This window comes from Dromiciops gliroides, chromosome 5 (genome assembly GCF_019393635.1).
Source record: "Dromiciops gliroides isolate mDroGli1 chromosome 5, mDroGli1.pri, whole genome shotgun sequence".
In the NCBI taxonomy this organism is placed as follows: Eukaryota; Metazoa; Chordata; class Mammalia; order Microbiotheria; family Microbiotheriidae; genus Dromiciops; species Dromiciops gliroides.
Window position 1 is genome coordinate 69,676,682 of NC_057865.1, and position 22,227 is coordinate 69,698,908.

General features: G+C 37.1%; 1 protein-coding gene across 1 annotated transcript in view; it reads right to left on the reverse strand.

Annotated features, from left to right (window-relative positions):
* Positions 1 to 22,227, reverse strand: part of KIF5B (kinesin family member 5B) — a 70,521-nt gene that overhangs the window by 18,263 nt on the left and 30,031 nt on the right. Inside the window, exons 9-17 of the mRNA XM_043965182.1 lie at positions 20,745 to 20,849; positions 20,059 to 20,204; positions 19,120 to 19,268; positions 17,507 to 17,700; positions 15,729 to 15,797; positions 15,067 to 15,273; positions 13,703 to 13,846; positions 8,002 to 8,190; positions 594 to 711 (exon numbers count right to left, since the gene is read on the reverse strand). Of these exons, the coding sequence (XP_043821117.1) occupies positions 594 to 711; positions 8,002 to 8,190; positions 13,703 to 13,846; positions 15,067 to 15,273; positions 15,729 to 15,797; positions 17,507 to 17,700; positions 19,120 to 19,268; positions 20,059 to 20,204; positions 20,745 to 20,849 (1,321 nt within the window). The remainder of the gene's footprint in view (positions 1 to 593; positions 712 to 8,001; positions 8,191 to 13,702; positions 13,847 to 15,066; positions 15,274 to 15,728; positions 15,798 to 17,506; positions 17,701 to 19,119; positions 19,269 to 20,058; positions 20,205 to 20,744; positions 20,850 to 22,227) is intronic.

A 22,227-nucleotide genomic window follows, 5' to 3' on the forward strand; every position in this document is an offset into this window, starting at 1 on the left:
TTGAAATTCAAACGGTTCCTTTCCTGCTCCTGGGAAGGCTGAGAGGGGGACAGCTCTATTTAGGCTGCCTCCCCGCCCCCCCCCCTTTAAAAAACATTTTTATTGAAAGTTTTGAATTCCAAATTCTAAGGCTGACACTTCTTAACAGACTGAGAATTATTTATTCCTAGAATGCAGCAGTAGGCCTTTGGTGCAGATGTGACAGAAGACTCTATAGGGAAATTAGACAGTTTATGACCTTATGACACAGGTCTTCAATGTGACTTCATTATTATGTATGAAGTAATTGCCCAGAGCAGTCATACACCTATTAAACCATTAATTTTTCAAAAAACCAAATCCCCATCTCCACTATCTTCCATGAGTGCAAATAAAAGTTGGCTGAAAGGGAGAATTAACAAGGGTGCTTAGGCAGTGAAGGCAAAGGCAGCTCAAGATCGGCTGGCCAAAATTCAAAGGTGACTGAAAACGACGCTAAGCAATTAAATGCCTAAGGCTCCAACTTGTTAATATGAAGGGAACAGCCCCAAAATAAACACATGTAACTCAAAATGCAAGAAATATATTCAGTGGCTTATAAAGAATTAACGTACCTTGTGCTCTAAGCTGGACTAATTCTTCATTGAGGGAGTCCACAGATTCCTCTAACTGCCTTTTCTTTTGCTCAACATTCTGAAGGTATTCAGTCAATGACTTGATTTTTGCTTCATGCTTTCAAAGGAAAAATATATGTGGAGTGATTTTGGGGGGGAGGGGAACCTCAACCACTTTGGTAACAAAAGAATCTTTTAGAAAATCAGAGTGCAGGCAATTAATGTCTTCAAATATACAGTAAAATACCAAGACATACATTTTTGGACATGGCTAATGTGGGAAATTTTTTGCTGGGCTATTCATTTGTCGTGGATGGCTTTCTTTTCTTCTTTTTGATTGTTCATTGTGGACAAGGGAGTAAGAGATATTAATAATAAGTTTTTTAAAGTAAATTTTAAAGACAATATATAATAAAATAAAAAGTTAAGTCCCAGATTTAAAACCTTAAAGAACTTAGGCAATGTGACCACTGGAAAACAAAGGTCTCGAAGGGAGGGCAATGATGGTGTTACTTCCATGTTTCCCCCCCATTTAATTTTCCCCCTATATAATCTTCCTGTATGCCTTACACATTCTATTCCTAGGAAGTCACTCTGCCTTAGAGCAGACTTTCCTGACAATGGTTCCACACCAATGGTTGTTAATTTTACTAATTTACTGAGATTCCCCAAGACCCCTTCTTACCCCTAAGCATTCTGTTCAACAAGAAAACAAAAATGGACACATTAAGATTTTAAGTATTATTTGCAGCAGGTTCACAGCTCAACGTTTATCAGACTAACTAATGGTTTCTAACCTTCTCCACATACCTGAAATCCCCTTCCCTAGACTCATTGAGGATGCTGCCACTTACTTTACTGAAATGGCTACCAAGTGTACAGTTCTGAATCCCCATTCTCCTTCCTGTTTCAGAAGATGAGGTTGCCTGTCCTGTCTTGCCCTGCCCCTCCCTAAGTGTCTTTGCTCCTCCCAGTCATCCTTTCTGCTTTTCGCATCTTTAACCTGTCCTCTTCTACTGCCTGCATCAGAATGACAGTATTTCAGAGCTGGAACCTCTGTGGCTGTCTAGTACCACCTGGCTATGGTCCGCTACAGCATACACTCCAGCCTCTACTGAGGGGAAATCCACGTTTGCACAGCTGAATTATTCAGAAGATCTTCCTGACATCAAGCCTAGATGGGCCTCTGCACCCGATGCTCTAGCCCTGCCCTTTGAGGCCAATCAGAACGAGTCTAAGCCTCTTCCAGACAACAGCTTTTCAACTACAGGCACTGCCTATTCCCCGCTCCCCTGTCTCTTCTGCTTCAGGGTAAACACTGCCAGGTGCTTCAAACGATCCTAACATGGCCTGACTGCCCTTCTCTAAATGCTAGTCAGCTTATCAATGTTACTTTTCTGCTGCAGAACCTGGAACTGAATGTAGTAGTCCAGACGTGTACATAATAAAGTGGCCTTCTTATCTGTTATTCTTGGAGAGTATAGGTTTCTTAATAAAGAATGGTCTGGCTTTCATGGTTACCATATCTCAATGTTGAAGCACATCGAGGCTGTTCACTAAAAGCCCCAGTTCTTTTTTTTTTAGATGAGGCAATTGGGGTCAAGTGACTTGCCCAGGGTCACACAGCTAGTAAGTGTCAAGTGTCTGAGGCCGGATTTGAACTCAGGTGCTCCTGAATCCAGGGCTGGTGCTTTATCCACTGCGCCACCTAGCTGCCCCTCCCAGTTCTTTTTTGATGGACTGTTGTCTAGCCAGCCCTTATCATCTTGTACTTGTGAAGTTGATTTTTTTTAACAAATGTAAATCCATCTACTTATTTATCATATTTCATTTTATTCAATTTAGACTGTCAAGATCCTTTTTCAATCTCAGTCATTCCCTGTGTTAACTATTCCTTCTATCTTCATGTCAGCTGCAAATCTGCTAACCGTGCTACATTCGCCCATATTCAAGTCACTGATTAAAATGTTAAAAAGCACAGGACCAAGCAGATTCCTGGGTCCTGTCACAGGAGATCTCCTTGCAAACTGACATCAAACCATGAACGATTACTGATTAACTACTTTGACTGTATTTTTAGAACTAGTTTTGTATCCTTTAATTGTATTTTCATTTCGCTTTTTATTTCCCACCTCTTCCATAAGAACAGCATTACAAACTTTATCAAATGCATTTAAAATCTAAGTAAACTAGATCTTGCAACATTCCCTTCATCTAGCTGTGCAGCAACTACTTCAGAAAAAAAGGAAAGGTTAACCATTCCCAAACGAAGTCATGCTGCTTCATGATAATTTCCTTTTCTAGATGCTCACTGACCATCCATTTATTAAGATGTCCTAAAATGATGCCAAAAATTGGAGCCAAATTCACCACCTTGGAGTTTGTGGATTTTATTCTCTTAATTTTTGGAAGCAGGGATATTAGCCCTTTTTGAACCCTCCAGAAACTCTACTCATCTTTATGGCCTTTCGAGGATCACTCTACGTGGCCCAGCTGGGATTCCATTTGCAGTGTTGTCAGTTCCTGAACGTGTTCATTTGGGTCAGATAAACATTAAGGGTGTCTTGCTGCTCTATTTCCTTACTTCTAGTATCTTAGCCATTTAAAAAATCTTGTACATTTAGTTCGTTCTTGTTAGCAAAGAAAACAAAATATGAATTGAGCCACTTAGCCTCGTTCCCTTCTCCTCAAGCATCAATCCTATCCTTTCTTTAAGTCTTTTTTCCCCTGAATGTAGCTAAAGAACCCTTGTTTCCAGCCATGGCTTCTTCTGAGCTTGAGCACGCCTGACAGGATTTCTGCACAACCACTCCCAAACTTTTGCATTTATCCTATTAGCTGCTTTTCTTTCCCTCTTCTCTCAATGTCTTAAAAAAATCGAAATTTCTTGGTGAGTTCCCTGTGCACGTACTGATTACCAGTATAGTTTCTTTTTTCCTATCTTCATAATTTTATTGTTGAGAGTGTCTTATCTCTTCTGGGTTAACTTTGTTATAGAGTTATAGGAAACCTCAGTGGCCTTCTGGTCATATCCAGAAAAGATAATTTTTTAAAATCACAGGGACCCTAGCCATCCTTCCTTTTGAAATCTCTCCCCAAAAGTCATGAGTCATCACATGACCACATCTTCTTAATATAAGACGCTGTTCCACCCACACCAACCTAGCTTATTTCTTTTATGCCTTTTCAGAGATACATCATAGTCATAGGTGGCATTTCATTAAATTCCAGTGGTGTTTATGTGGTCATATTGCCTGCCTGAATTAGAATATCTAGGTTTGTTGTTTGTTGGGTTTTTTTGCTCTGAACTTGGACTTTGGACAGCTCTGTATATACAAATCTGATGTCACAGATTCATCACTGGCTCCTAGGATTTTTTCCCCTAGATGGAATAAGGGATTGAAGCCTTAGTAGACAAACATATTTTAGGGAGTAAGAGGAAGGAGTCAAAACTACCAGTAAGAATGATCAGACGAGTATGAGAACCCAAGAGAATGCTTGGTCTCCATTTGGATTGTTCTATAATCACTTCAAACTCAAGACATCTAAAACTAAAGTCATATTCCCTTGTCAAGACTTGTCTGTCCTATTATTTCTTAGGATCAAAGTCCCAATTCTAATCTTTTAACATTTCCTCTTCTTGGATGCCTTAGATCCAATAAGTTGGCAGGTTTGGCTGATTTTATTTCAAAAGTCTCTCTCATATCTGCTTGGCTCCTTTCTAATCCCACTATAGTTCAAGCTCACCTAGATTTTGAGCTGGGTGAGATCTTTGAGGCTACCTAGCCTAACACTTTAGTTTTACAGAGAGGAAAATGAGACACAAAGAGATGAACTAACTTGCCCAAAGTCACAGTAAGTGGCAGGGGCAAAATCTGAACCCAGGTCTTGTGACTCTAAATTCAACATTCAATACATTATACTACAATGACTGCTCCCCCCCCCCTTACATTTAATAGTTTTAGTCAAAGGTCAATTTCTCAGTACAGAAGATAATGGTACTTGGGTTACTTCAATCAACTTAAGTTTGCATTGATGAATCAGAAGAAAAATTCTTCAATTAATTGGGTGGCTAGGAATAACAGAAAAGTTGATCTAATGTTTTCATCTAATATTTACAAATGTTATGAAATGAAGCATAAGATATATCAGATATGCTGGGGTTCTTTGGTTTATCTTTACAGGAAAATTTTAGCTAGTTATAGCTAAAAGTTAAAATCATAGCATGAAAGTTAAAGTATATATTGTACTTATTTACTACACACTCTTTCAATACTATACAGGGTGTCCCAAAACTTAACGTAGTTCAGCCTAAACTGTAAAAATGCACAAAGACTTTAGGACATGTTATATGTCAACGTAGATTCATTAACCTACCACTAAGCCTCAACCGCTCCAACTACAATATAATTAGTAATTCTATTGCTGCTTACTTGAAGCTTATGGGGACACAATACTTTGTTTTGGTCTCTCTGGGTTTTCTTTTGATACAGGAACATTTTGATCATAACATACCCCATTTGTATTCTTTTAAAGACTTAGCTCTAAACACACAGGGTATAATTTCATGCTAATAGCAATTCTTATCAAAAGCTTTAGAATGTTAATATTATTAGCATATATTGCTTTAGAAGGACACAGCTGAGGTTTCAGATTAGCAGACTATGAGAGTTGTATGTACAACAGAAATGATTTCTCTCAAAAGGAGCTAAGGAACTAGAGATTGAGATAAAAACTATTCTGCATCAAACCTTGTATAACAGGTTATCATTTGTTCCCTAGGATAATGTTGGAGAAGATCACTTAAATTTAACAGGTCCTTCTACAAATTTTGTAGAATTTCATAACCAAATGTAAATGGAATATATACCAAATAAAAATAAAATTCTCAGAATTACTGTACTGTATCAAGTTATTGAAAGCTTATTAAGAAGGCTGTTGCTTCTACTTCAAAGACAAATAACCCTAAGTATACTAAAGTGCATCATACCATTTTTCTGAAGTTGATCTGTTTTAATGTGAAATTGTATCACAATTCAAATCACATTTAAGATTGTACAGTATAAATTAAAGTTGATCAAACTTTCCCTTCAATACTCCCTAAAATCAGTATAATGATCTAAATACCACTATGCTGGATTGTTATTAAGTGTAAATTCACAGTTCAGTCTCCCATCTTGGTCATTCTGCATTAAAATTTCACATCTGTGTTTTAGTTTTAACAAACATGCTTCAAAGAGAAATCATAATTTAGGTCCAAACATATTCCCAACTACAACATAACAAATTTCCAACTACAGTCTATTTCCCCCTCAAATATGATAATATCAATGCTAATCTAGTTGTTATGTTTCAGGCTTCACAGCTTAAGTCCACTCTAAAACTGGCATCCACCCAAAGCTCTGATGAGAAATAAACCAAAATAGTTGAATATTCACTCTAAGAATCTTATTAAGATAGTTTCAGGGATTGTTGGAAGGTAGGCAATTCTGTAGTAACTTTGCTTCAGGTGACATACAAAGTCCATTTTCAACTTCTGAATATTTGGTTTACAACATATGTTTGTCTAAGGCTTCAGTCAGGCTCTGCCAGAAGGCCAGATCTTTGCAATTTATTTTGGAGCGTTCCTGAAGTAACTCTACTTCTTTTGTAAATTTTATAGACAATTTCAACACAGAAGGCTTTGCTTTAGAAAATACAATCCTATAGTGGCATGCCATTAACTCAACTTCCAGTTTCTTGAAACTCAGCTTCTTTCTCCTTTCAAATGGTTACTTCTAATGAATGAATGAATAATAACTGAAAGGCAAGTGGGGCTTTCACTTTCTAACATACCTTCTTGAATACACTTTTTTCCATTCTCAACGGCTGAATTTATATTGTCTAATTTGGATCAAAGCAGAGGCTAATGGAACATTTCTCTCCTGTTGATTTCACAGACAGAAACAACTTAATCCCACACATTCAAGACATCTGAGTTGGACAGACACCTGTTCAGTAAATTCAAAGCTAGGGAAAGTGTCAAAGGCAAAAGACTGAGGCTGAAAAGGTCTTTTTGCAGTCACCCAAAGGCCATGATTATATGCAAACTCAATCAGGTTCAAGCCACAGACCTTTTCAGACATCTGTACTACTATTCTAAACAGAACATTCAGCTGGTTGCAGCAGCTTCTGAACTTCAGTTGTTACTGTATTCCCCTACCTTGGGCTCCCTGCCTCAGGCCTGTCCTTATCTCAACTCAAAGAAATTAGTTTAAAATAACATGGAAAGTACATGGGAGAAAGGAGAGGTGGGAGAGGAGAGATTGGAGGTGGGGGAAGAGGAGACATCAGGGGATCTCTGGGGCTGCAAGCTGGTGCACTGAGAAGGAAACAGTAGTAAGAGCTTTTTACATAGGTCTTCCTGCCTCCAATTTCTCTTCAGTGTTCCTAAGGTAATTTCCTGATGAACAAGAGTGATCACAGAACTTCTCTGCTTACTCAGTGGTTCCTATTCCTTAAAAGTATAAACTCCCGAGTTTGGCATCTAAGACCCTTCACAATCTTGTGCTCACCTACTCTTTAGCTTCACTGCATCCCACTTTCATTCAGGCAATCTCTTCTCAGTCAAACCAACTTTCTGACTTTTCACCAATTCTCTCCTGCCCCGACTGACTAACCCTCACTGTCAAGGAGGGAATGGTCTCTTTTTGCACTGAAACAGTTTTCTTTCTTCAAGCTCTAGCTGCCCTTCATATGAAGGCCCTTCCTGATCCACCCAGTCCTCACTAAGTGCCTACTCCCTTCTCAATTCCTCACACCCCACCGTCACACCTTTTTGTGTTTGCTTCTCAAACCACATTTGTTATTTATGTATTCATCTCAGTCCTAACTCCTACCTTCAAAACGAGATGACATGTTTCTTCTTCTCCTGGGTCCCCAGAATGCCTAGCATTGGCTTACTGCTCATAACAAGCATCTGAGGGATGGAGTGAACTGAAATGAATTCCTGAAGAATGGGCTAGGTGCTCTTGTTTCAGTCACTCTTCATTTTCCAGAATGGGTGAATGGTTTTTTCAATGGGCCTTATTCCTTAGAAACTCCTCTCACTCTGGGACTGACAACCAGGATTCCTATATCTTACTCTTAGTAGCCCTTTCTTTCTGTAAGTGAAAAAAGTCTCTGGATAGATGAATATACTGAGTGATAGGTGTAATCTACTTACTGACAACCTTCAAATTACTTTGCAGTGTCACACTGAGAAAATTAAAAATGAATATTCTCTCTGAATTAATTTCAGTATGTTTAACTTCAGTCAAACTATGGACATTTGTTTTTCCACAAGTAGTTTCCAACAAATCTTGTTTAAAATTAAAACCATAAAGACATTTCAAAAATTGACCTCTAAGCTACACGCTATAATACATACTTGTGATATACGAAGCTGACATGCTGCTAATTCTTTTTCATTTTCTTCCATTTTTTTGTTGCTTTCTGCTTGTGTGCTTTCTAATTGTTTGCAGCGTTTTACCATTGTTTTCACTTCCGATTTCATTTTACTAATGTATAATCTTGCAACGGTGAATTCTTCATCTATCATGCCAGTTCCTTCAGGCTGCTGAGAAGAAAAATTAAATTCATGTGAACACTGGAGCAATAAAATATTTTAGGGGCAAGATTAGAATACAAAATATAGTCAAAGTTAATATTTGCAAAAGCTGCATGACATTTACTTAAATTCTGTTCATATCTGGGTTCATAGTTTATTCCTTTCAACTTTTGCTTTCAAAGCTCACATCAATGAATCCTAACCTGTGGGCTGATTGCTAAGTTTTTTTTTTTTGTTTTGTTTGGGGAAGTGTAGAGATTAGAGACAGTACTGCTGTGGAATATAAAGCAAGCTGTTGGATAATCCACATATATACTGAGTGTTTCCATTCTCACATTATGAATTTTCTCAAAGGATCCTAATAATATTACCAGGATGTAGAGGTCTGTGCAATCTTTCACACTTGAAATGTTAGGAAATTACTGGCCTAAACTATATCCTGCTTGATTTTTTTGTTTTCCCTAGCTTCCACTACTTAAAATACAGTGTTATACAGCATGTGACTATAGGCTAAGAAAAAAGATTTGACATTAGGCCTAAAAAAATACAATTCTTCCTTAAGTTTTTTTTAATTAGTAAATTTTTCAATAACCATAATCGTTTCAGCTACAATAACATCCCATGACTATTAATGAATTACTAATAACAGGAAGTTTAGACTGCTGTGAGAACACCACTAAGTATATTAACAAAGAACTGTGTCTAAGACACATTACTTAATTTTATGTGTGTAAGAAGAGTATAGTGCAATGCACAGATGGAGGTTTGATGCCTACTAAAATAGCATCACGTTACAGTAGAATGTCTCAACAGAAGTTAATTTTTGTGTCATAAGAACCAGACCTCAAGTCAAGGATGGAAAACTGTGCTGGATAGTATTTTAGCTTGTGACAAATCAGATTTCCCTGTCACAGTAATGAACTTTTGGTTACTTCTAAGATTCAAAGAGGGCTTTTAGAATGTATTATTATTGGTAAAGTGCAGCCTAACTCCAACAGTTGACATTAACTCATGTAGACAAGGCTGGGATATTTACTTCAAAGCATAAACCCTCTTAAATGTATGGTACTGAACATGAAGACTTATTTTAATGCCTCCCAGCACCTAGAGAAGGGGTTCTTAACTTGGGGTCCACATTTTTGGATAGATTTTAGAGTATCTGTGAACTTGGATAGGAAAAAAATTTATCTTTATTTCAATATGATTAGTTGCTTTTTGTATTTTTTATTTTATGCATTTAAAAATATGATTCTAAGAAAAGGTCCAGAGCGTTCTCCAGATTACCAAAAGGGTTTGTGACATAATCCCTGTTGTAGAGAGATATGCTGACAAAAATTAAGATTCTTGATTTGGGTGATGATTTGAGGAGATACTAACTGTTCTATGCTTTTTGGAGGTACTTTTTACTCATGGATATTTGTTTAATGTTCCTTCACTGGGCTATATTTATTAAGCACCCCCTCTATCTGTATAGAAGAGTTTGCAATCTAGTGGAGGAGACTAATACACAAGCTGGGGGATTTGGTGAGCTAGTCTTCCTTAAGATCCTTTCCAGCTCTAAAATGTATGACTTCAGGCCACAATTAAGCTAAACAGAGAATTTTTATAACATAAGGCTCTCAATGTGAAGACCATAGGTTAGAGTCCAATAGTGAGCATTTCTGTTGGGGAGGCAATGTACTGGATTTAGAGTCAGAGAGACCTGGATTCAAATCCTGACTTTGATACTAATCACATGCACCTAGGAGCCTGCACAGTACAGTGGAAAGAATGGTAGCAGCTGAGTCTGAGGACTTGGGTATAACTATCAATGCTGCCACTAATAGTGGTGTGGCCCTAGAAAGTCATTCAATCCCCCTTCGGACTCAGGTTCTTCACTGAGAAAGCAAAGGAGCTAGTTGAGAGGACTTCTGCTGCTGCATCCTTCTATAAGCCTATGAACCAATCTGGGTCTGTTTTTTTCATCTGTAAAATGAGGGGGTTATGTAAGATGGTAAAGTTTCTTCTAGTTCTATAAACCCCATGATCATAATAATGACCCAAGCATTAAACAGGAGCTGTGAAAACATACCCCAATCTGATCAGAGGGAGCCAGTGGAATGGACAGTCTGAATCAGCAGGAACTAGGCTCAAGCCCCATCTAACACTGACTAGCTGCCCCCCTCAGCAGGCCCCTTCCCTTGCCCAAAGGCTCCTCAGGCAACTTTCTAGTCAGGACTTATCTAGACGTGATAGATTCTGGCCTTCTGCTTTGGTGGACAGAGAGCCCACACTGGGAACTCGCCTGTAATGAGATCAAAGCTCTCTCATGTATTAACACTTACCCATACGGTGTTTTCAAGGCTACATATGATCACAGTGAGAAAAAATGTGGATTGGTGTAAGTGACCTGGATTCTAGTTTCACGAAAGCCTGAAATGTGTGTGACTTCTGGCAAGTCAGTGGGGCCACTACCCATAAGTTTTCAAGTTAGCTTTTTAACACACATTTTAACTCAAAACATGAAATTTGCTAAAAATGAAGATGTGATCTCAAATTTGCAAATCTTATTCAATAATAAGCACTTTCTAAATCATGTGGTTTTCAACATGTTTATCTTCTCTAGTAAGATTCCTATAGTCTCTGAAATCCCACCTCTCCCATAAAACAGGCCAAAATTTTTAGGCTGTGGAAAAGGGAAGAGTAATGATGGTCAAGTAAATACTGATTGGCGACCTCTTTTCCTTTGAGTCTGTGTGGTACTTAGAACTCATCAGTCACTTCTGATTGGACCCTCTGAATGGAGAGGCTAGGCTTTGGGCATCAAGGCCTCTGTTTAAGAAGGGGGCTCAACACAATTTTTCTCACCAAATACACCACTTTGGGACTTCTCATCATGCCTCCTTCCTCACTAGGTACATTCTTCCTTTCTCCTTTTTCAGCTTCCTTTTGCATGTTGTCTTCTCCCATTAGATTGTACCCGTTTGAGGGTAAAGAGAGTTTGTTTTTATTTGTATTCATATCCCCAGCAATGAGCTTAGTGCCTGGCACACAGTAAGTGCTTTATAAATGTTTACTCATTTGACTTGACTTAGAAGAATGAAGGTTAATGGTGAATAACAAGACAAAATGATAGAATTGGGAGAAGAGTAGGCTGAGAAACTGAACTGCCTCAGAAAAAAAAATGTTAGTGAAGATGCACTCATCCAATAAGGATTTATTAAATGCCTATATGTACATGAGAAAAAAGGGCATTAACAAATTTTGCCCCCCTGGTCAAATAGTAATTTGGCTTCCTGCTTTTTAACTTAATTGTCTCAGAACTTTCTGAGCAAACACATTTGAGAAACAAGTTAACAAAGAGATAAAGTAAAAACTTATTTTCATTCCTACTTTTGGTAGTCTTGTTTTTGTTTTTTGCAGGGCAAGGAGAGTTAAGTGACTTGCCCAGGGTCACACAGCTAGTAAGTTTCAAGTATCTGAGGGCAGATTTGAACTCAGGTCCTCCTGAATCCAGGGCTGGTGCTTTATTCACTGTGCCACCTAGCTGCCCCCCTGGTAGTCTTAATAATGCGCTGCTCACATTTTTAAATTGATAAATGGTCAAAGGATAAAGGAGATAACACAGTCCTAAAAAAACTTCAAACTATCTATAGCCATATGAAAAAAATGCTTCAAACCATAAACAGAGAAATGCAACTTAAAGGAGCTCTGAGGTCACACCTCAGACCCACTGAATTAGCAAATCTGACCAAAAAGGAAAATGACAAATGGTGGAAGGGCTGCTAAAACATAGGTACATTAATCAATGAGGTATGAACTGTTCCAGCTATTATAAACTTTTTTTGGGGGGGGGTGGGACAATGAGGGGTAAGTGACTTGCTCAGGGTCACACTGCAAGTAAGTGTCATGTGTCTGAGGTCGGATTTGAACTCAGGTCCTCCTGAATCCAAGGTTGGCGCTCTATCCATTGCGCCACCTGGCTGCCCAGGTCCAGCCATTATAGAATGGCTTGCTAACTATGCCCTTTGACCCAGTGATATACTGCCTAAACCCCAAAGAGATCACACTAAGAGGAAAAGGTTCTGAATATTTATAGAATCCCCTTCTGTAGTGGCAAAGAACTGGAAACTAAGGGGTGTCAATTAATTGGTGAATGGCTGAACTAATCATGGTATATGAATGTAATGGAATACTACTGGGCTGTAAGAAATGAAGATAGTTTCAGAACAAGCTGGGAAGACTTGTATAAAATGATGCAGAGCTAAGTAAGCAGAACCAAGAAAACAGCTTATATTATAACATTAATGTTGTAAAAAACAAACAATTCTAAAAGACTTAATTCTGATCAATAATCAACTATGATTCCTGAGGACTAATGATGAAAATTGCTGCTCACTGAAAAGGTGATGGATTAATATTGGAAGGACCAATGTGGGAATCTGGTTTGCCTTACTATGTGTATTTGTTATTACTATTTTTTTCAACGTGAGGATGAGGTGAGATGGAGAGAGAATGAATGCTAGCCCATACAAAACAAAATAATTTACAACAAAAATACTTTTTAAAATGATGAAATAGGGTACTACACAACAATGTCGTAAATTATTTTCCCTGAAGTTTCACAATGAGGAATTTCAGTTGGATGACTTGTTGGGGATGCAGCAGAAATGCTTCAGTCTAGAAGTGCTGTGTATATAAAAGAGTTTTAATCAATGTTTCCTACCTTGAAACTGAGAAAGGTGCTTCCAATGATAAACTGGATTTTAACTAAAAGGTAAAATCTAACCATGTCACCTATCACAACATCCAAATTCTCGCCTTGAATGTGTGTCATTTACTTAGACCGACTCATTCTCAACCTCAGTTCCTCCCCCCATCCTCCAAACTCATTATACCACTAAAACTTTTCACTAGTTTTAGTAGTGATGACATATACAATGTCAGTGGACATCATCAGTCTGAAGAATTCCATCAGCAAGTCCTGGGTTTTACAAGCTCATCTTTTATTTTAACTGACTATCCTGTGCCTGGTTCACTTCATACTCAATCTAAAATTGGACCACTAGGGGGCACAGCAGAAAGAGCACTGGGTTTGGAATCAGGAAGACTCCTCTCATAGGAGTTCAAATTTGGCCTCACATACTCAGATACCCGTGTGACCCTGGACAAGTCACTTCACCCTGTTTGCCTCAGTCTCCTCATTTATGAGATGAGCTGGAGAAGGAAATGGCAAACCACTCCCATATTTCTGCCCCCAAAACCCTCCAAAACATGGACACAAAGAGTCAGATACAACTGCAACAACCAATAACAATATAAAATATTTTCAGTCAGGACCCATAGGCCTGTGCAAAAATCTGAAGCCATGCAAATGTTTTCATGGGTTCACATGAATACACACGCGCGCGCACACACACACACACACACATACACGCGCACGCGCGCGCGATGACCTCCAACTGCACTAAGACTTTTGGGACACCCTATAAAACTGGCCATAGGTGACCATTGTCAGCTGTTCCTGGACCATCCTATTTACCTTGACATCATTATTTCCCACAGCAATTCCAATTTCTGCAAGGTCTTTCAATAAAGAGGCCATCATCTCCGTGGCTCGTTTTTTCTGGTGATTTGTCATTTCCTTGAGTTTCTGAAGTTCAGCATCTATACTTGCTAGAGTTGCCTAATGAAAAGAAAGAGAGTTCAAATAACTGTTAAAATAATTTAATAACCTATCAATTCAAAGTATGGTACAGTGGGAAAAGCTGGCCATGGGATCAAGACTTGGGTTCAAGTGCTCCCTGGGACAGCTCCTCGCCAAGTGACGCGGGAATATCACCTAAGCCTTCAGTACTTGAGGCAGCTTCCCAAAGCAGCTGCCTCTTTGTACTTGTAGAGAGAACTCCATAAACCCCCACCCCAAAAAAGGAGGAAAAGAAAATCAAGCATTTATAGTCATAATAATCAGTTGGTTTTGTTTATAATTCACAAAACCACAAATGGATATTTCTGTATCCTTTCTTTTTTAAACTTAAACCTGTTTGAGAATTAACTCCAGCTAAGCCTTAAATATGTTTTAGAACTCTGCAGAATATGTCAAATACTTTGATAAAAGCTAATTTGTGATACCCTAACTCTATTTTTTACTTCACAGTGGGAGTAACTTTTCCAAAATTAAGAAGCTTCAAAATTTTACTTTAACAGCTTTGTTAACTGAAGTCTGAGGAAATTAGCAGTCACCCCACAAAATGAATTATGTTAAGTAGGCATTTATATCATTGTTTCCAGTTACACCACTACATAAATTCTACCTATTTAGGAAATCATAATGAAAATGGTAAATAATAGATCAACAAGTATTTATAAAATATGTTGTAAAAAAATACTTAAAATATGCACATGGAATAGTTATTTTATAAGTAAACAGTTTATTGGCTAAATGCTAATAGGAAGTCATTATTATTTGGTTATGAAAGGTTATAATACCAACGACTACTGCAAATAATTTACTGAAGTTGCAAATTAAATAAAACTCCCATCATTATTGTATTGTTTAATTTCTTAGTAGTATCATCTGTCACCCTGAAAAATGGCACCTAATTTAAAAAAAAGTATTCTTCCCATCAGGTTAGAGAAGAATCATTTTAAGAATCTTTAAGTATACAGAGACATAATGGGGGGGGGGGGCATATAATGATAACCTTAACCTTAATATATCCTTTTCTGTTGTCAGTAATGGAAGAATAAAAGACAAGGAAGTTTTGGAGTGGAGCAGGAACTGGTGATTGAGAGCTTCATAAGCGCCAATGTCCAATCACTCCCACCCTTATCTAGAAGTAAGAAATGTAAATAATTGCCACGTGAGCTATTTTGAAAGATTATAAAAAATTGTGATCTTCTTACCGATTTCTGATTCAATTCATCACTAAGTAGTTCATACTCCTTGGCTTTATCCTCAACTTCCTGAGACTTCTGATCATAGTTGACTGCAAGTTCCTCCAGAGCCTGCAGCACTTCTTTCACTTCTTCCTTGGATGCATCATTTTCTGCCTGCAGGCGATTCAGTTCGGCCTGCATATTATCTTGGTCCCTTCTTGTAGATGCTAGAAGCTGCAAAGAAGGGCATATGGGGCCATTTTCATCAAAGTATTAACAGGAGAAAAGGCTGGATGCAGTTTGCTTTAACTCTATTCTCCTATAAATATTGGTTCTTGTGCAGAAGCAGACAGTAAGTACAAAGATGGAGATCCTGGTAAATTATGAACTATAGCAACCTCATTCCCATTTATTAAACAGATGACTTTACCCAGAGTTACACAGCAATCAGGGATAAAAATTAATGGACTCTAGTGGCAACAACTTTTTTTTTTTTAAGGAATTCATCTTCGCTTAGATACGATAATATGTTTAAGTGAGATTTAGGGCATGGGGAGCAGGCACAAGGAGGATCTAAAAAGGACTAAAGATGTGGTCTGAATTTATGTAGTTCTAACTTAAAGTTCATGATAAGCTGAAACTTTACATGGACGATTTTGAAATAGTCTATCTAAGTAGGTGAAACTTGCCTCTTCTTGATCCAACATTTGTGTCTTCAATTTCTCTACCAATTGGCTCTGCTGATTAATTTCTTCATCCTACAATTAAAAAAACAACAACAACCAGTTAGCAGATGGTCTAAAAAATTAGTTGTAATCTTGATTAGTTGATAAATAGCTTAAAAATAATTAAGCATAAAAATAAAATGGAAATAGAAAAATAATTTTCTGAAATTTTAAAAGTGCAAGTAAATCCTGCTTTTACATACTGAAAATAAATGTTTTTTGCCATACACAAGAAAAATATTGAAATGCTGCTATTTTTTGAAGTAGCTATTGCTACAATAAATGTATAATTTATTATACTATAAATAAGGAAACAAATTTATTTTTTTACCAAAGTCGTGTGTGTGTGTGTGGGGGGGGGGGGGGGGGCAATTGGGGTTAAGTGACTTGCCCAGGGTCACACAGCTAGTAAGTGTCAAGGGTCGGAGGCTGGATTTGAACTCAGGTTCTCCTGAATCCAGGGCCAGTGCTCTATCTACTGCGCCACCTAGCTGCCCCCACCAAAGCCTTTTATTAAAATATTTAAAATGACTATAATAATTACTATTAACATAGTAATCTAAAACACTTTGTATACATTAACTCATTTAATCCTGTGAGACAGGCATAACCTGGATTGTCACCCCCATTTTACATGTGAGCAAACTGAGGCTGGGAGAGGTTCAGTGACTTGCCCAGGGTTGATACTGACCAACCCTCTCCTCTCAAAGCTTCTGTGACATTGTTTTTTCTTGGCTCCCTTTCTTCCTGTCTGACAGTTCTCTATCTCTTTACTCTTTCATCTTTTTGCTCCTGTTTACCAGGCACGAACACTCCCTCAGGCTCTACACTGGGCCCTTGTTTCTCTCGCCACTCCTTACACTCCTTATCTTCTTTCTTCTACACAGCTCTCAAACTGATATTCCCAAAACATATTTGACCATATCACTACCCTACTCAGACATCTCCAGCTGCTCCTTACTGCCTTTAAGATAAAATACAATTCAAATCCTTGACATGGTACATTTAAATCCTTCTTTAATATGACTCCTTTTTCTCATTATAGCCACTGTTCATGTTATTCCTTTTTTGCCGTCTTCATTCTAGTCAAATGGGTCTGTTAGCCATTCCCTACATGTGACCTTTCCTTCCTTTCTTATATGCCTTTGCACAGGTGAAATCCCACATCGGGAATGCACTCCTAAGTATCCTCTATACCTCCTGGAATTTCTGCTTCCTTTACAATCCAGCTGAGGTACCACTTTCCACATGAGGCCTTTCTTGATTCCCCCCATTATTAACTTTCTCTCTCTCCTGAAATTCTGTAGATATTTTGTACCTACTTATCTATGTAGCTGCTGTCTCTGCGGGGCCCCCCTCCCCCGCTCCCCTCATTGGAATATAAGCTCCTCAAGGGAGGAGACTTTTATGTTTTATTTGTATTTTCAACACCTAACAGGAACTTAATAAATGTTTCCTGAACTTAGTGAAATTATGACAACATGGTTTCAGAACCAGATATAATAAATTTGTACAATGGTGTATGTTCAATCATATATACAAAATCACACATCTGTCAAAGATATAGATACAAATAAAAGCCAAGAAATTAAGCTGTAATAAGAGATATTAAAAAGATGTACTTAGAATAAAGTCACAAGGACCATCATATTATTGGTTTAAAATATATTCCTATCCAAATGAAAACAATTTGTCAAGAGGCTACAAATTCAAACACAATCTCGAATAAGAATGATTCCTACCTTATCATCAAGTTGTTTGTATAATTTAGCAATTTCTTCTTCACACTTTCTTCTTTCAGCATCAGTAAAGTTTCCTGTAACTCCAATTGTGGCTGCTGGTTTATCATTGATGACAGTAATATCTTTATCTACTGCAAAGGCTTCTAAGTTGGCTTTCTCTTTGTCAAACTGTTCATCAACTGGCACAGTCTCCCCTTAAATGAGACACATTAAAACTAAACATCTTCAAAACTGAACTCATCAATATTCCCCTATCAACTTCCTTGTCTATGTGTAGTCATATGTGACTTGTCCTTTTCTTTCATATCTAGTCAGTCACCAAACCTAGATGATTTTCCTTTGAAGTCTCCTTTCAATTTCACTATCACCATCCCAATCCGTGCTCTCCTCCTTCACATGGAATACTCCAATAGTTTCCTACCAAGTCTTTTCTACTTCCAATCCTCCTCAATTTATCCTGATATCCTGGCAAGCTAATCTACCACCTTTATCCACTCACCCTGTCCCTTGGGTCCACAAAGGTTTTCAAGGCTCCCTAATCTCCCATTAACCTTGTCTATCCAATTCCATTATTTCCACCATGCCTTAGTAAATTTGGTGGTCTGTGTCCTGAAAATAAATTATAGCTGTTTCAGTTTTTTCTCACATTGTTCTCCTACAAAGAAATGGCCTTTTGTATGCTTTCTAAACGATCCATCCTATCCCCTGTTCAAGACAAAGTTCTTTCTTTTGAATCCCTATAACATGTAGTCTACATTGTCTTGTTTGCTTTTGTTTCTTATTCGTTAGCCTTCTTTCTCCAACTCAAATGTAAGCTCGTTAAGGACCACCACGTAAATATAACTTTAAAAATATAGCTTATACTTTTTGGTGCCTTCCCCCCACCAAATAAAATACCGACACATATAAGATACTGAATACTTGTTAAATGACTGAAATTGTCTACCCAAATATTGAGAAAATAACGTAAAAATCCAGTATCACTCATCAAAATTTAGTCACGCTAGTAAATTACTATAAATCAGAGAATTAAAAAGCATATTAACTGCTAAAGATATTTCTCTGACACTGATATGGTGGTGATTAATCCTATAATTATGAAATATGTCCTTTTATGTTATTTAATCTCATAAATATAAAATACTTCTTTTGAATCATCTACAAATACCTATTTCTGCAATTCTGAACCCCAGTTATTTTTGTTTTTTAACCTATTAATCTTTACTACTGAAAAGTAGAGAAATGACCACCACATCCTAAAGTTAGCCAAGCTAAAACTGGATATGCTAAATATTGATATGATCATGAAAAAAGTAAATAAAGTCATATAATTCTGAATGAAACTGGATGTGAAGGTGAACTTTGAGGGCTTTTCTTAACTCCTTTTGCTTCAATTATTTCAGATAATTTTATTAGAGAGCCTAATGATAGTTTAAGGAGTACACTTTACATTTTCTTCTTAAATATCTAATCATTTTCAAATCTGTATAAATGACAACTACTTTGGCCTCTATTTTAATTTACCTTAATATTGGATTTCCCAGCATTTTAAATAGCTGTTCTAAAAGTTATGGGCTCACTAACATGAAAATGTGATAGCTTAATTTCATTACCATTGCGCCATCGATTGAGTTCATTTTCTAGCCATTGAATGGTGTTACGTAATGTCTTGTTTTTCTCTTTTTCTTTTTCATATTTTTTCTTCCACTGTTCTGCAGTTAGCTCCACATTAACACAAACTGTATTCTTTATTGTCTTGGCTCTAATGAAATTAGAAAAAAATTAAATGACGAACTAGTTATTTTCAAATATATCTACTTTTGAATTTATTCTATATGTAATAAAATGTGTATACAACTTATTGGAATATTACCTATTCTTGCCTAAGTTCTACATTTTAGCATGAATACAGAAAGTTGTTTACTCAAAGAGAAATGGACTACTTTAATGTATATTTGAGAGATGACAGTGCGCAGTGTTTGCAAACTGTGAGCAGCTCTTACTGGGAAAGGGAAGAGGTTTACAATTTTTATAGCATTTGCAAAGCTGATCTTACATTATTTTAAAGTTAATGATAATGTTATAATGACTCTTCAATGCTAACTATGAAATTCAAAATATTCCTAATCCTAGAGTATACAATGACTGCTCTAGCTTATAAACTTCTGTCAGAATTATACTAGTTTCAATTTACAATCTGATCCAAACTTTTATTTGTCAATACTAGAAAAATTAAATTTTCTTTCCTTAGTCCTAATTTTAACCTGTTTCAAAAGAACTAGATGAAAATTGTAATATTTAATTAACCAAATTCGGATCATCTGTATTTTAAAAATAAAATATGGATTCTAACAATAGACACCAATTATATAAAGGTATATATGCATATTCATTTTACATATATCAATTATTTGCTTTTGAAAAAACATTTATATATTAAGGCTTTAGTTTATAGTTTAGTATTATAGTTTTAATAAAATGAATATAAAAAGTTTAAACTTCATTCATTCAAATATTTATTAAGAATGTAATTTACATTTTCAGTAACTAACCTTTGACCAAAAAGGAGTGTAGATTTTGTTTCAGACTCGTTATATGATGATGGAGAGCAACAAATGACAATAGTGGTTCTGCAGTTGCCACCTAGTGAATCTTGAAGGATTCTTGTCATTTTACTATCTCGATAGGGAACATATGTCTATTGTAAAAGAAAAAAAGGTGTGTTCATTTAGCTTTTATGCATTCAGGATCATATATTTTAAAGTTCTGAAATAAACCACATAAAGTACTTTACAAAATTCACCATAGAACAAGACTATCTTGAATATTTTTCAATATGTGTCTATTTAATATTAATTGCCTAATTTAGAGAACTGAAATGAGGTGTGTTTTACTTCACTACTGCTATAAAATGGAAATTTGCAACTGATGAAGATCATCTAATTTATTTATTTATTTTTTTTTTTAGTGAGGCAATTGGGGTTAAGTGACTTGCCCAGGGTCACACAGCTAGTAAGTGTTAAGTGTCTGAGGCCGGATTTGAACTCAGGTACTCCTGACTCCAGGGCCGGTGCTCTATCCACTGCGCCATCTAGCTGCCCCAGATCATCTAATTTATAATACAATATATATGATATAATAATACAATATATACAATGTAATAGGATCACAATTTCTTTGTAAATATCTAAAATTAGTTTTTAATAAAAACAGTACAAGAGCAATCAATGATACTTACACTACTCTCAGCCAAAGCAGAAATGACATTTCCAAGAGCAGACAGAGACTTATTGATGTTTTTAGCTTCATCCAGCACAGCACCTTCAGCTCCAGTTTTACTAACCTATACGTGCAATTAAAAAATAAATTGAACCACAAGAAAAATTAAAACTATACTCTTCAAAGCTGCTGGTATTTGAAATAAGCAGTGTGGCACAGCATCTAGAAACAGGCCTTGAAGCCAGAAACACATGGGTTTGAGTCCTGCCTCTGAAAGATATTCAGAGGGCTATTGTTTAATCATTTTTCAATCATGTCCAACTCTTCGTGACCCCATTGAGGGGTTTCTTGGTAAAGATACTGGAGTAGTTTCCCATTGACTTCTCCAACTCATTTTATAGATGAGAAAGCCGAGGCAAACAGGGTTAAATGACTCGCCCACGGTCACACGGCTAGTAAGTGTCTGAGGCCAGATTTAAACTCAGTTCTTCTGCATTCCAGGCCCAGCACTTTATCCACTGAACCACCTGGCAAAGCGTTTAAACTCTCAGCATCCCAGACAATCTCCAAGAGTCTAAATTAGCTATGAGTTACCAATCTGTACCAACACAGGGACTATCTACAGTGAGAGTTCTCCATGTCTATGAAATCACAAAGACTGAAAGCTAGATCCTTAGAGGTCCTCTAGTTCAAACACTGTTTTGTAGATGAGGAAACTGAGCTCCGTGTAAGTGAACTCAATCTCCCAAAGCCACACAGGTGCAAGTAAAAAGTCCTCAGATTTGAAATCTGGTGCATTCTCCATGTACTCTACCACTGAGCCTGTGTCAGAGGCAGGCTTTGAATCTAGGGCTCTAGGACTCTAACTCTTACACTTTCTGAATCATACCATATATATCTTAACAGGAAGCAGAAAACAGAGCAAATGCTAATGTTCTTCCCTTAAAAGGTTAATAATCCAGTCATGGACACACGCTCATTAAACAAGAAATGAGCAGTGCGTGTAAAAGGGAACACAGTGTAGCATAGAGGGGAGTCTCTGTGAGTCAGCAGACCCAGCTTCTCCTATATGAATTCTACTAGTAAATCACACTCCTGAATCTTAGCTTCTTTAGCGACAAAGTAAGGGAATTTGGAGGTATTATTTCTAAGACTACTCCTAGATCTTCCACGACATATGATCTAACCCTAAATTAAATTAACTAGGTGATTCAGCAATATAAACTAAAATAAGATGGGCTATCAATATTGGCTAGAGTTTTCAGACATAGTTTTGTGTCAGAAGCAGGATCTGAAATATCTGAAAACTGTGTAGACTCTGAGTAAGCATAGAGCAAGGAAGATATAAGCTAAGCCAGAGAAGCAGGAATATTGATGAAAAATATTGATGACAGTGAGAAGAGAAGCCTAGCTTTAGGGACAGTAAAGCTGGACAGGTAAAGGAGACCAGGTAATGGTGGACTTTGAAGGACACATAATGCTCTATACATTAAAATCTAATT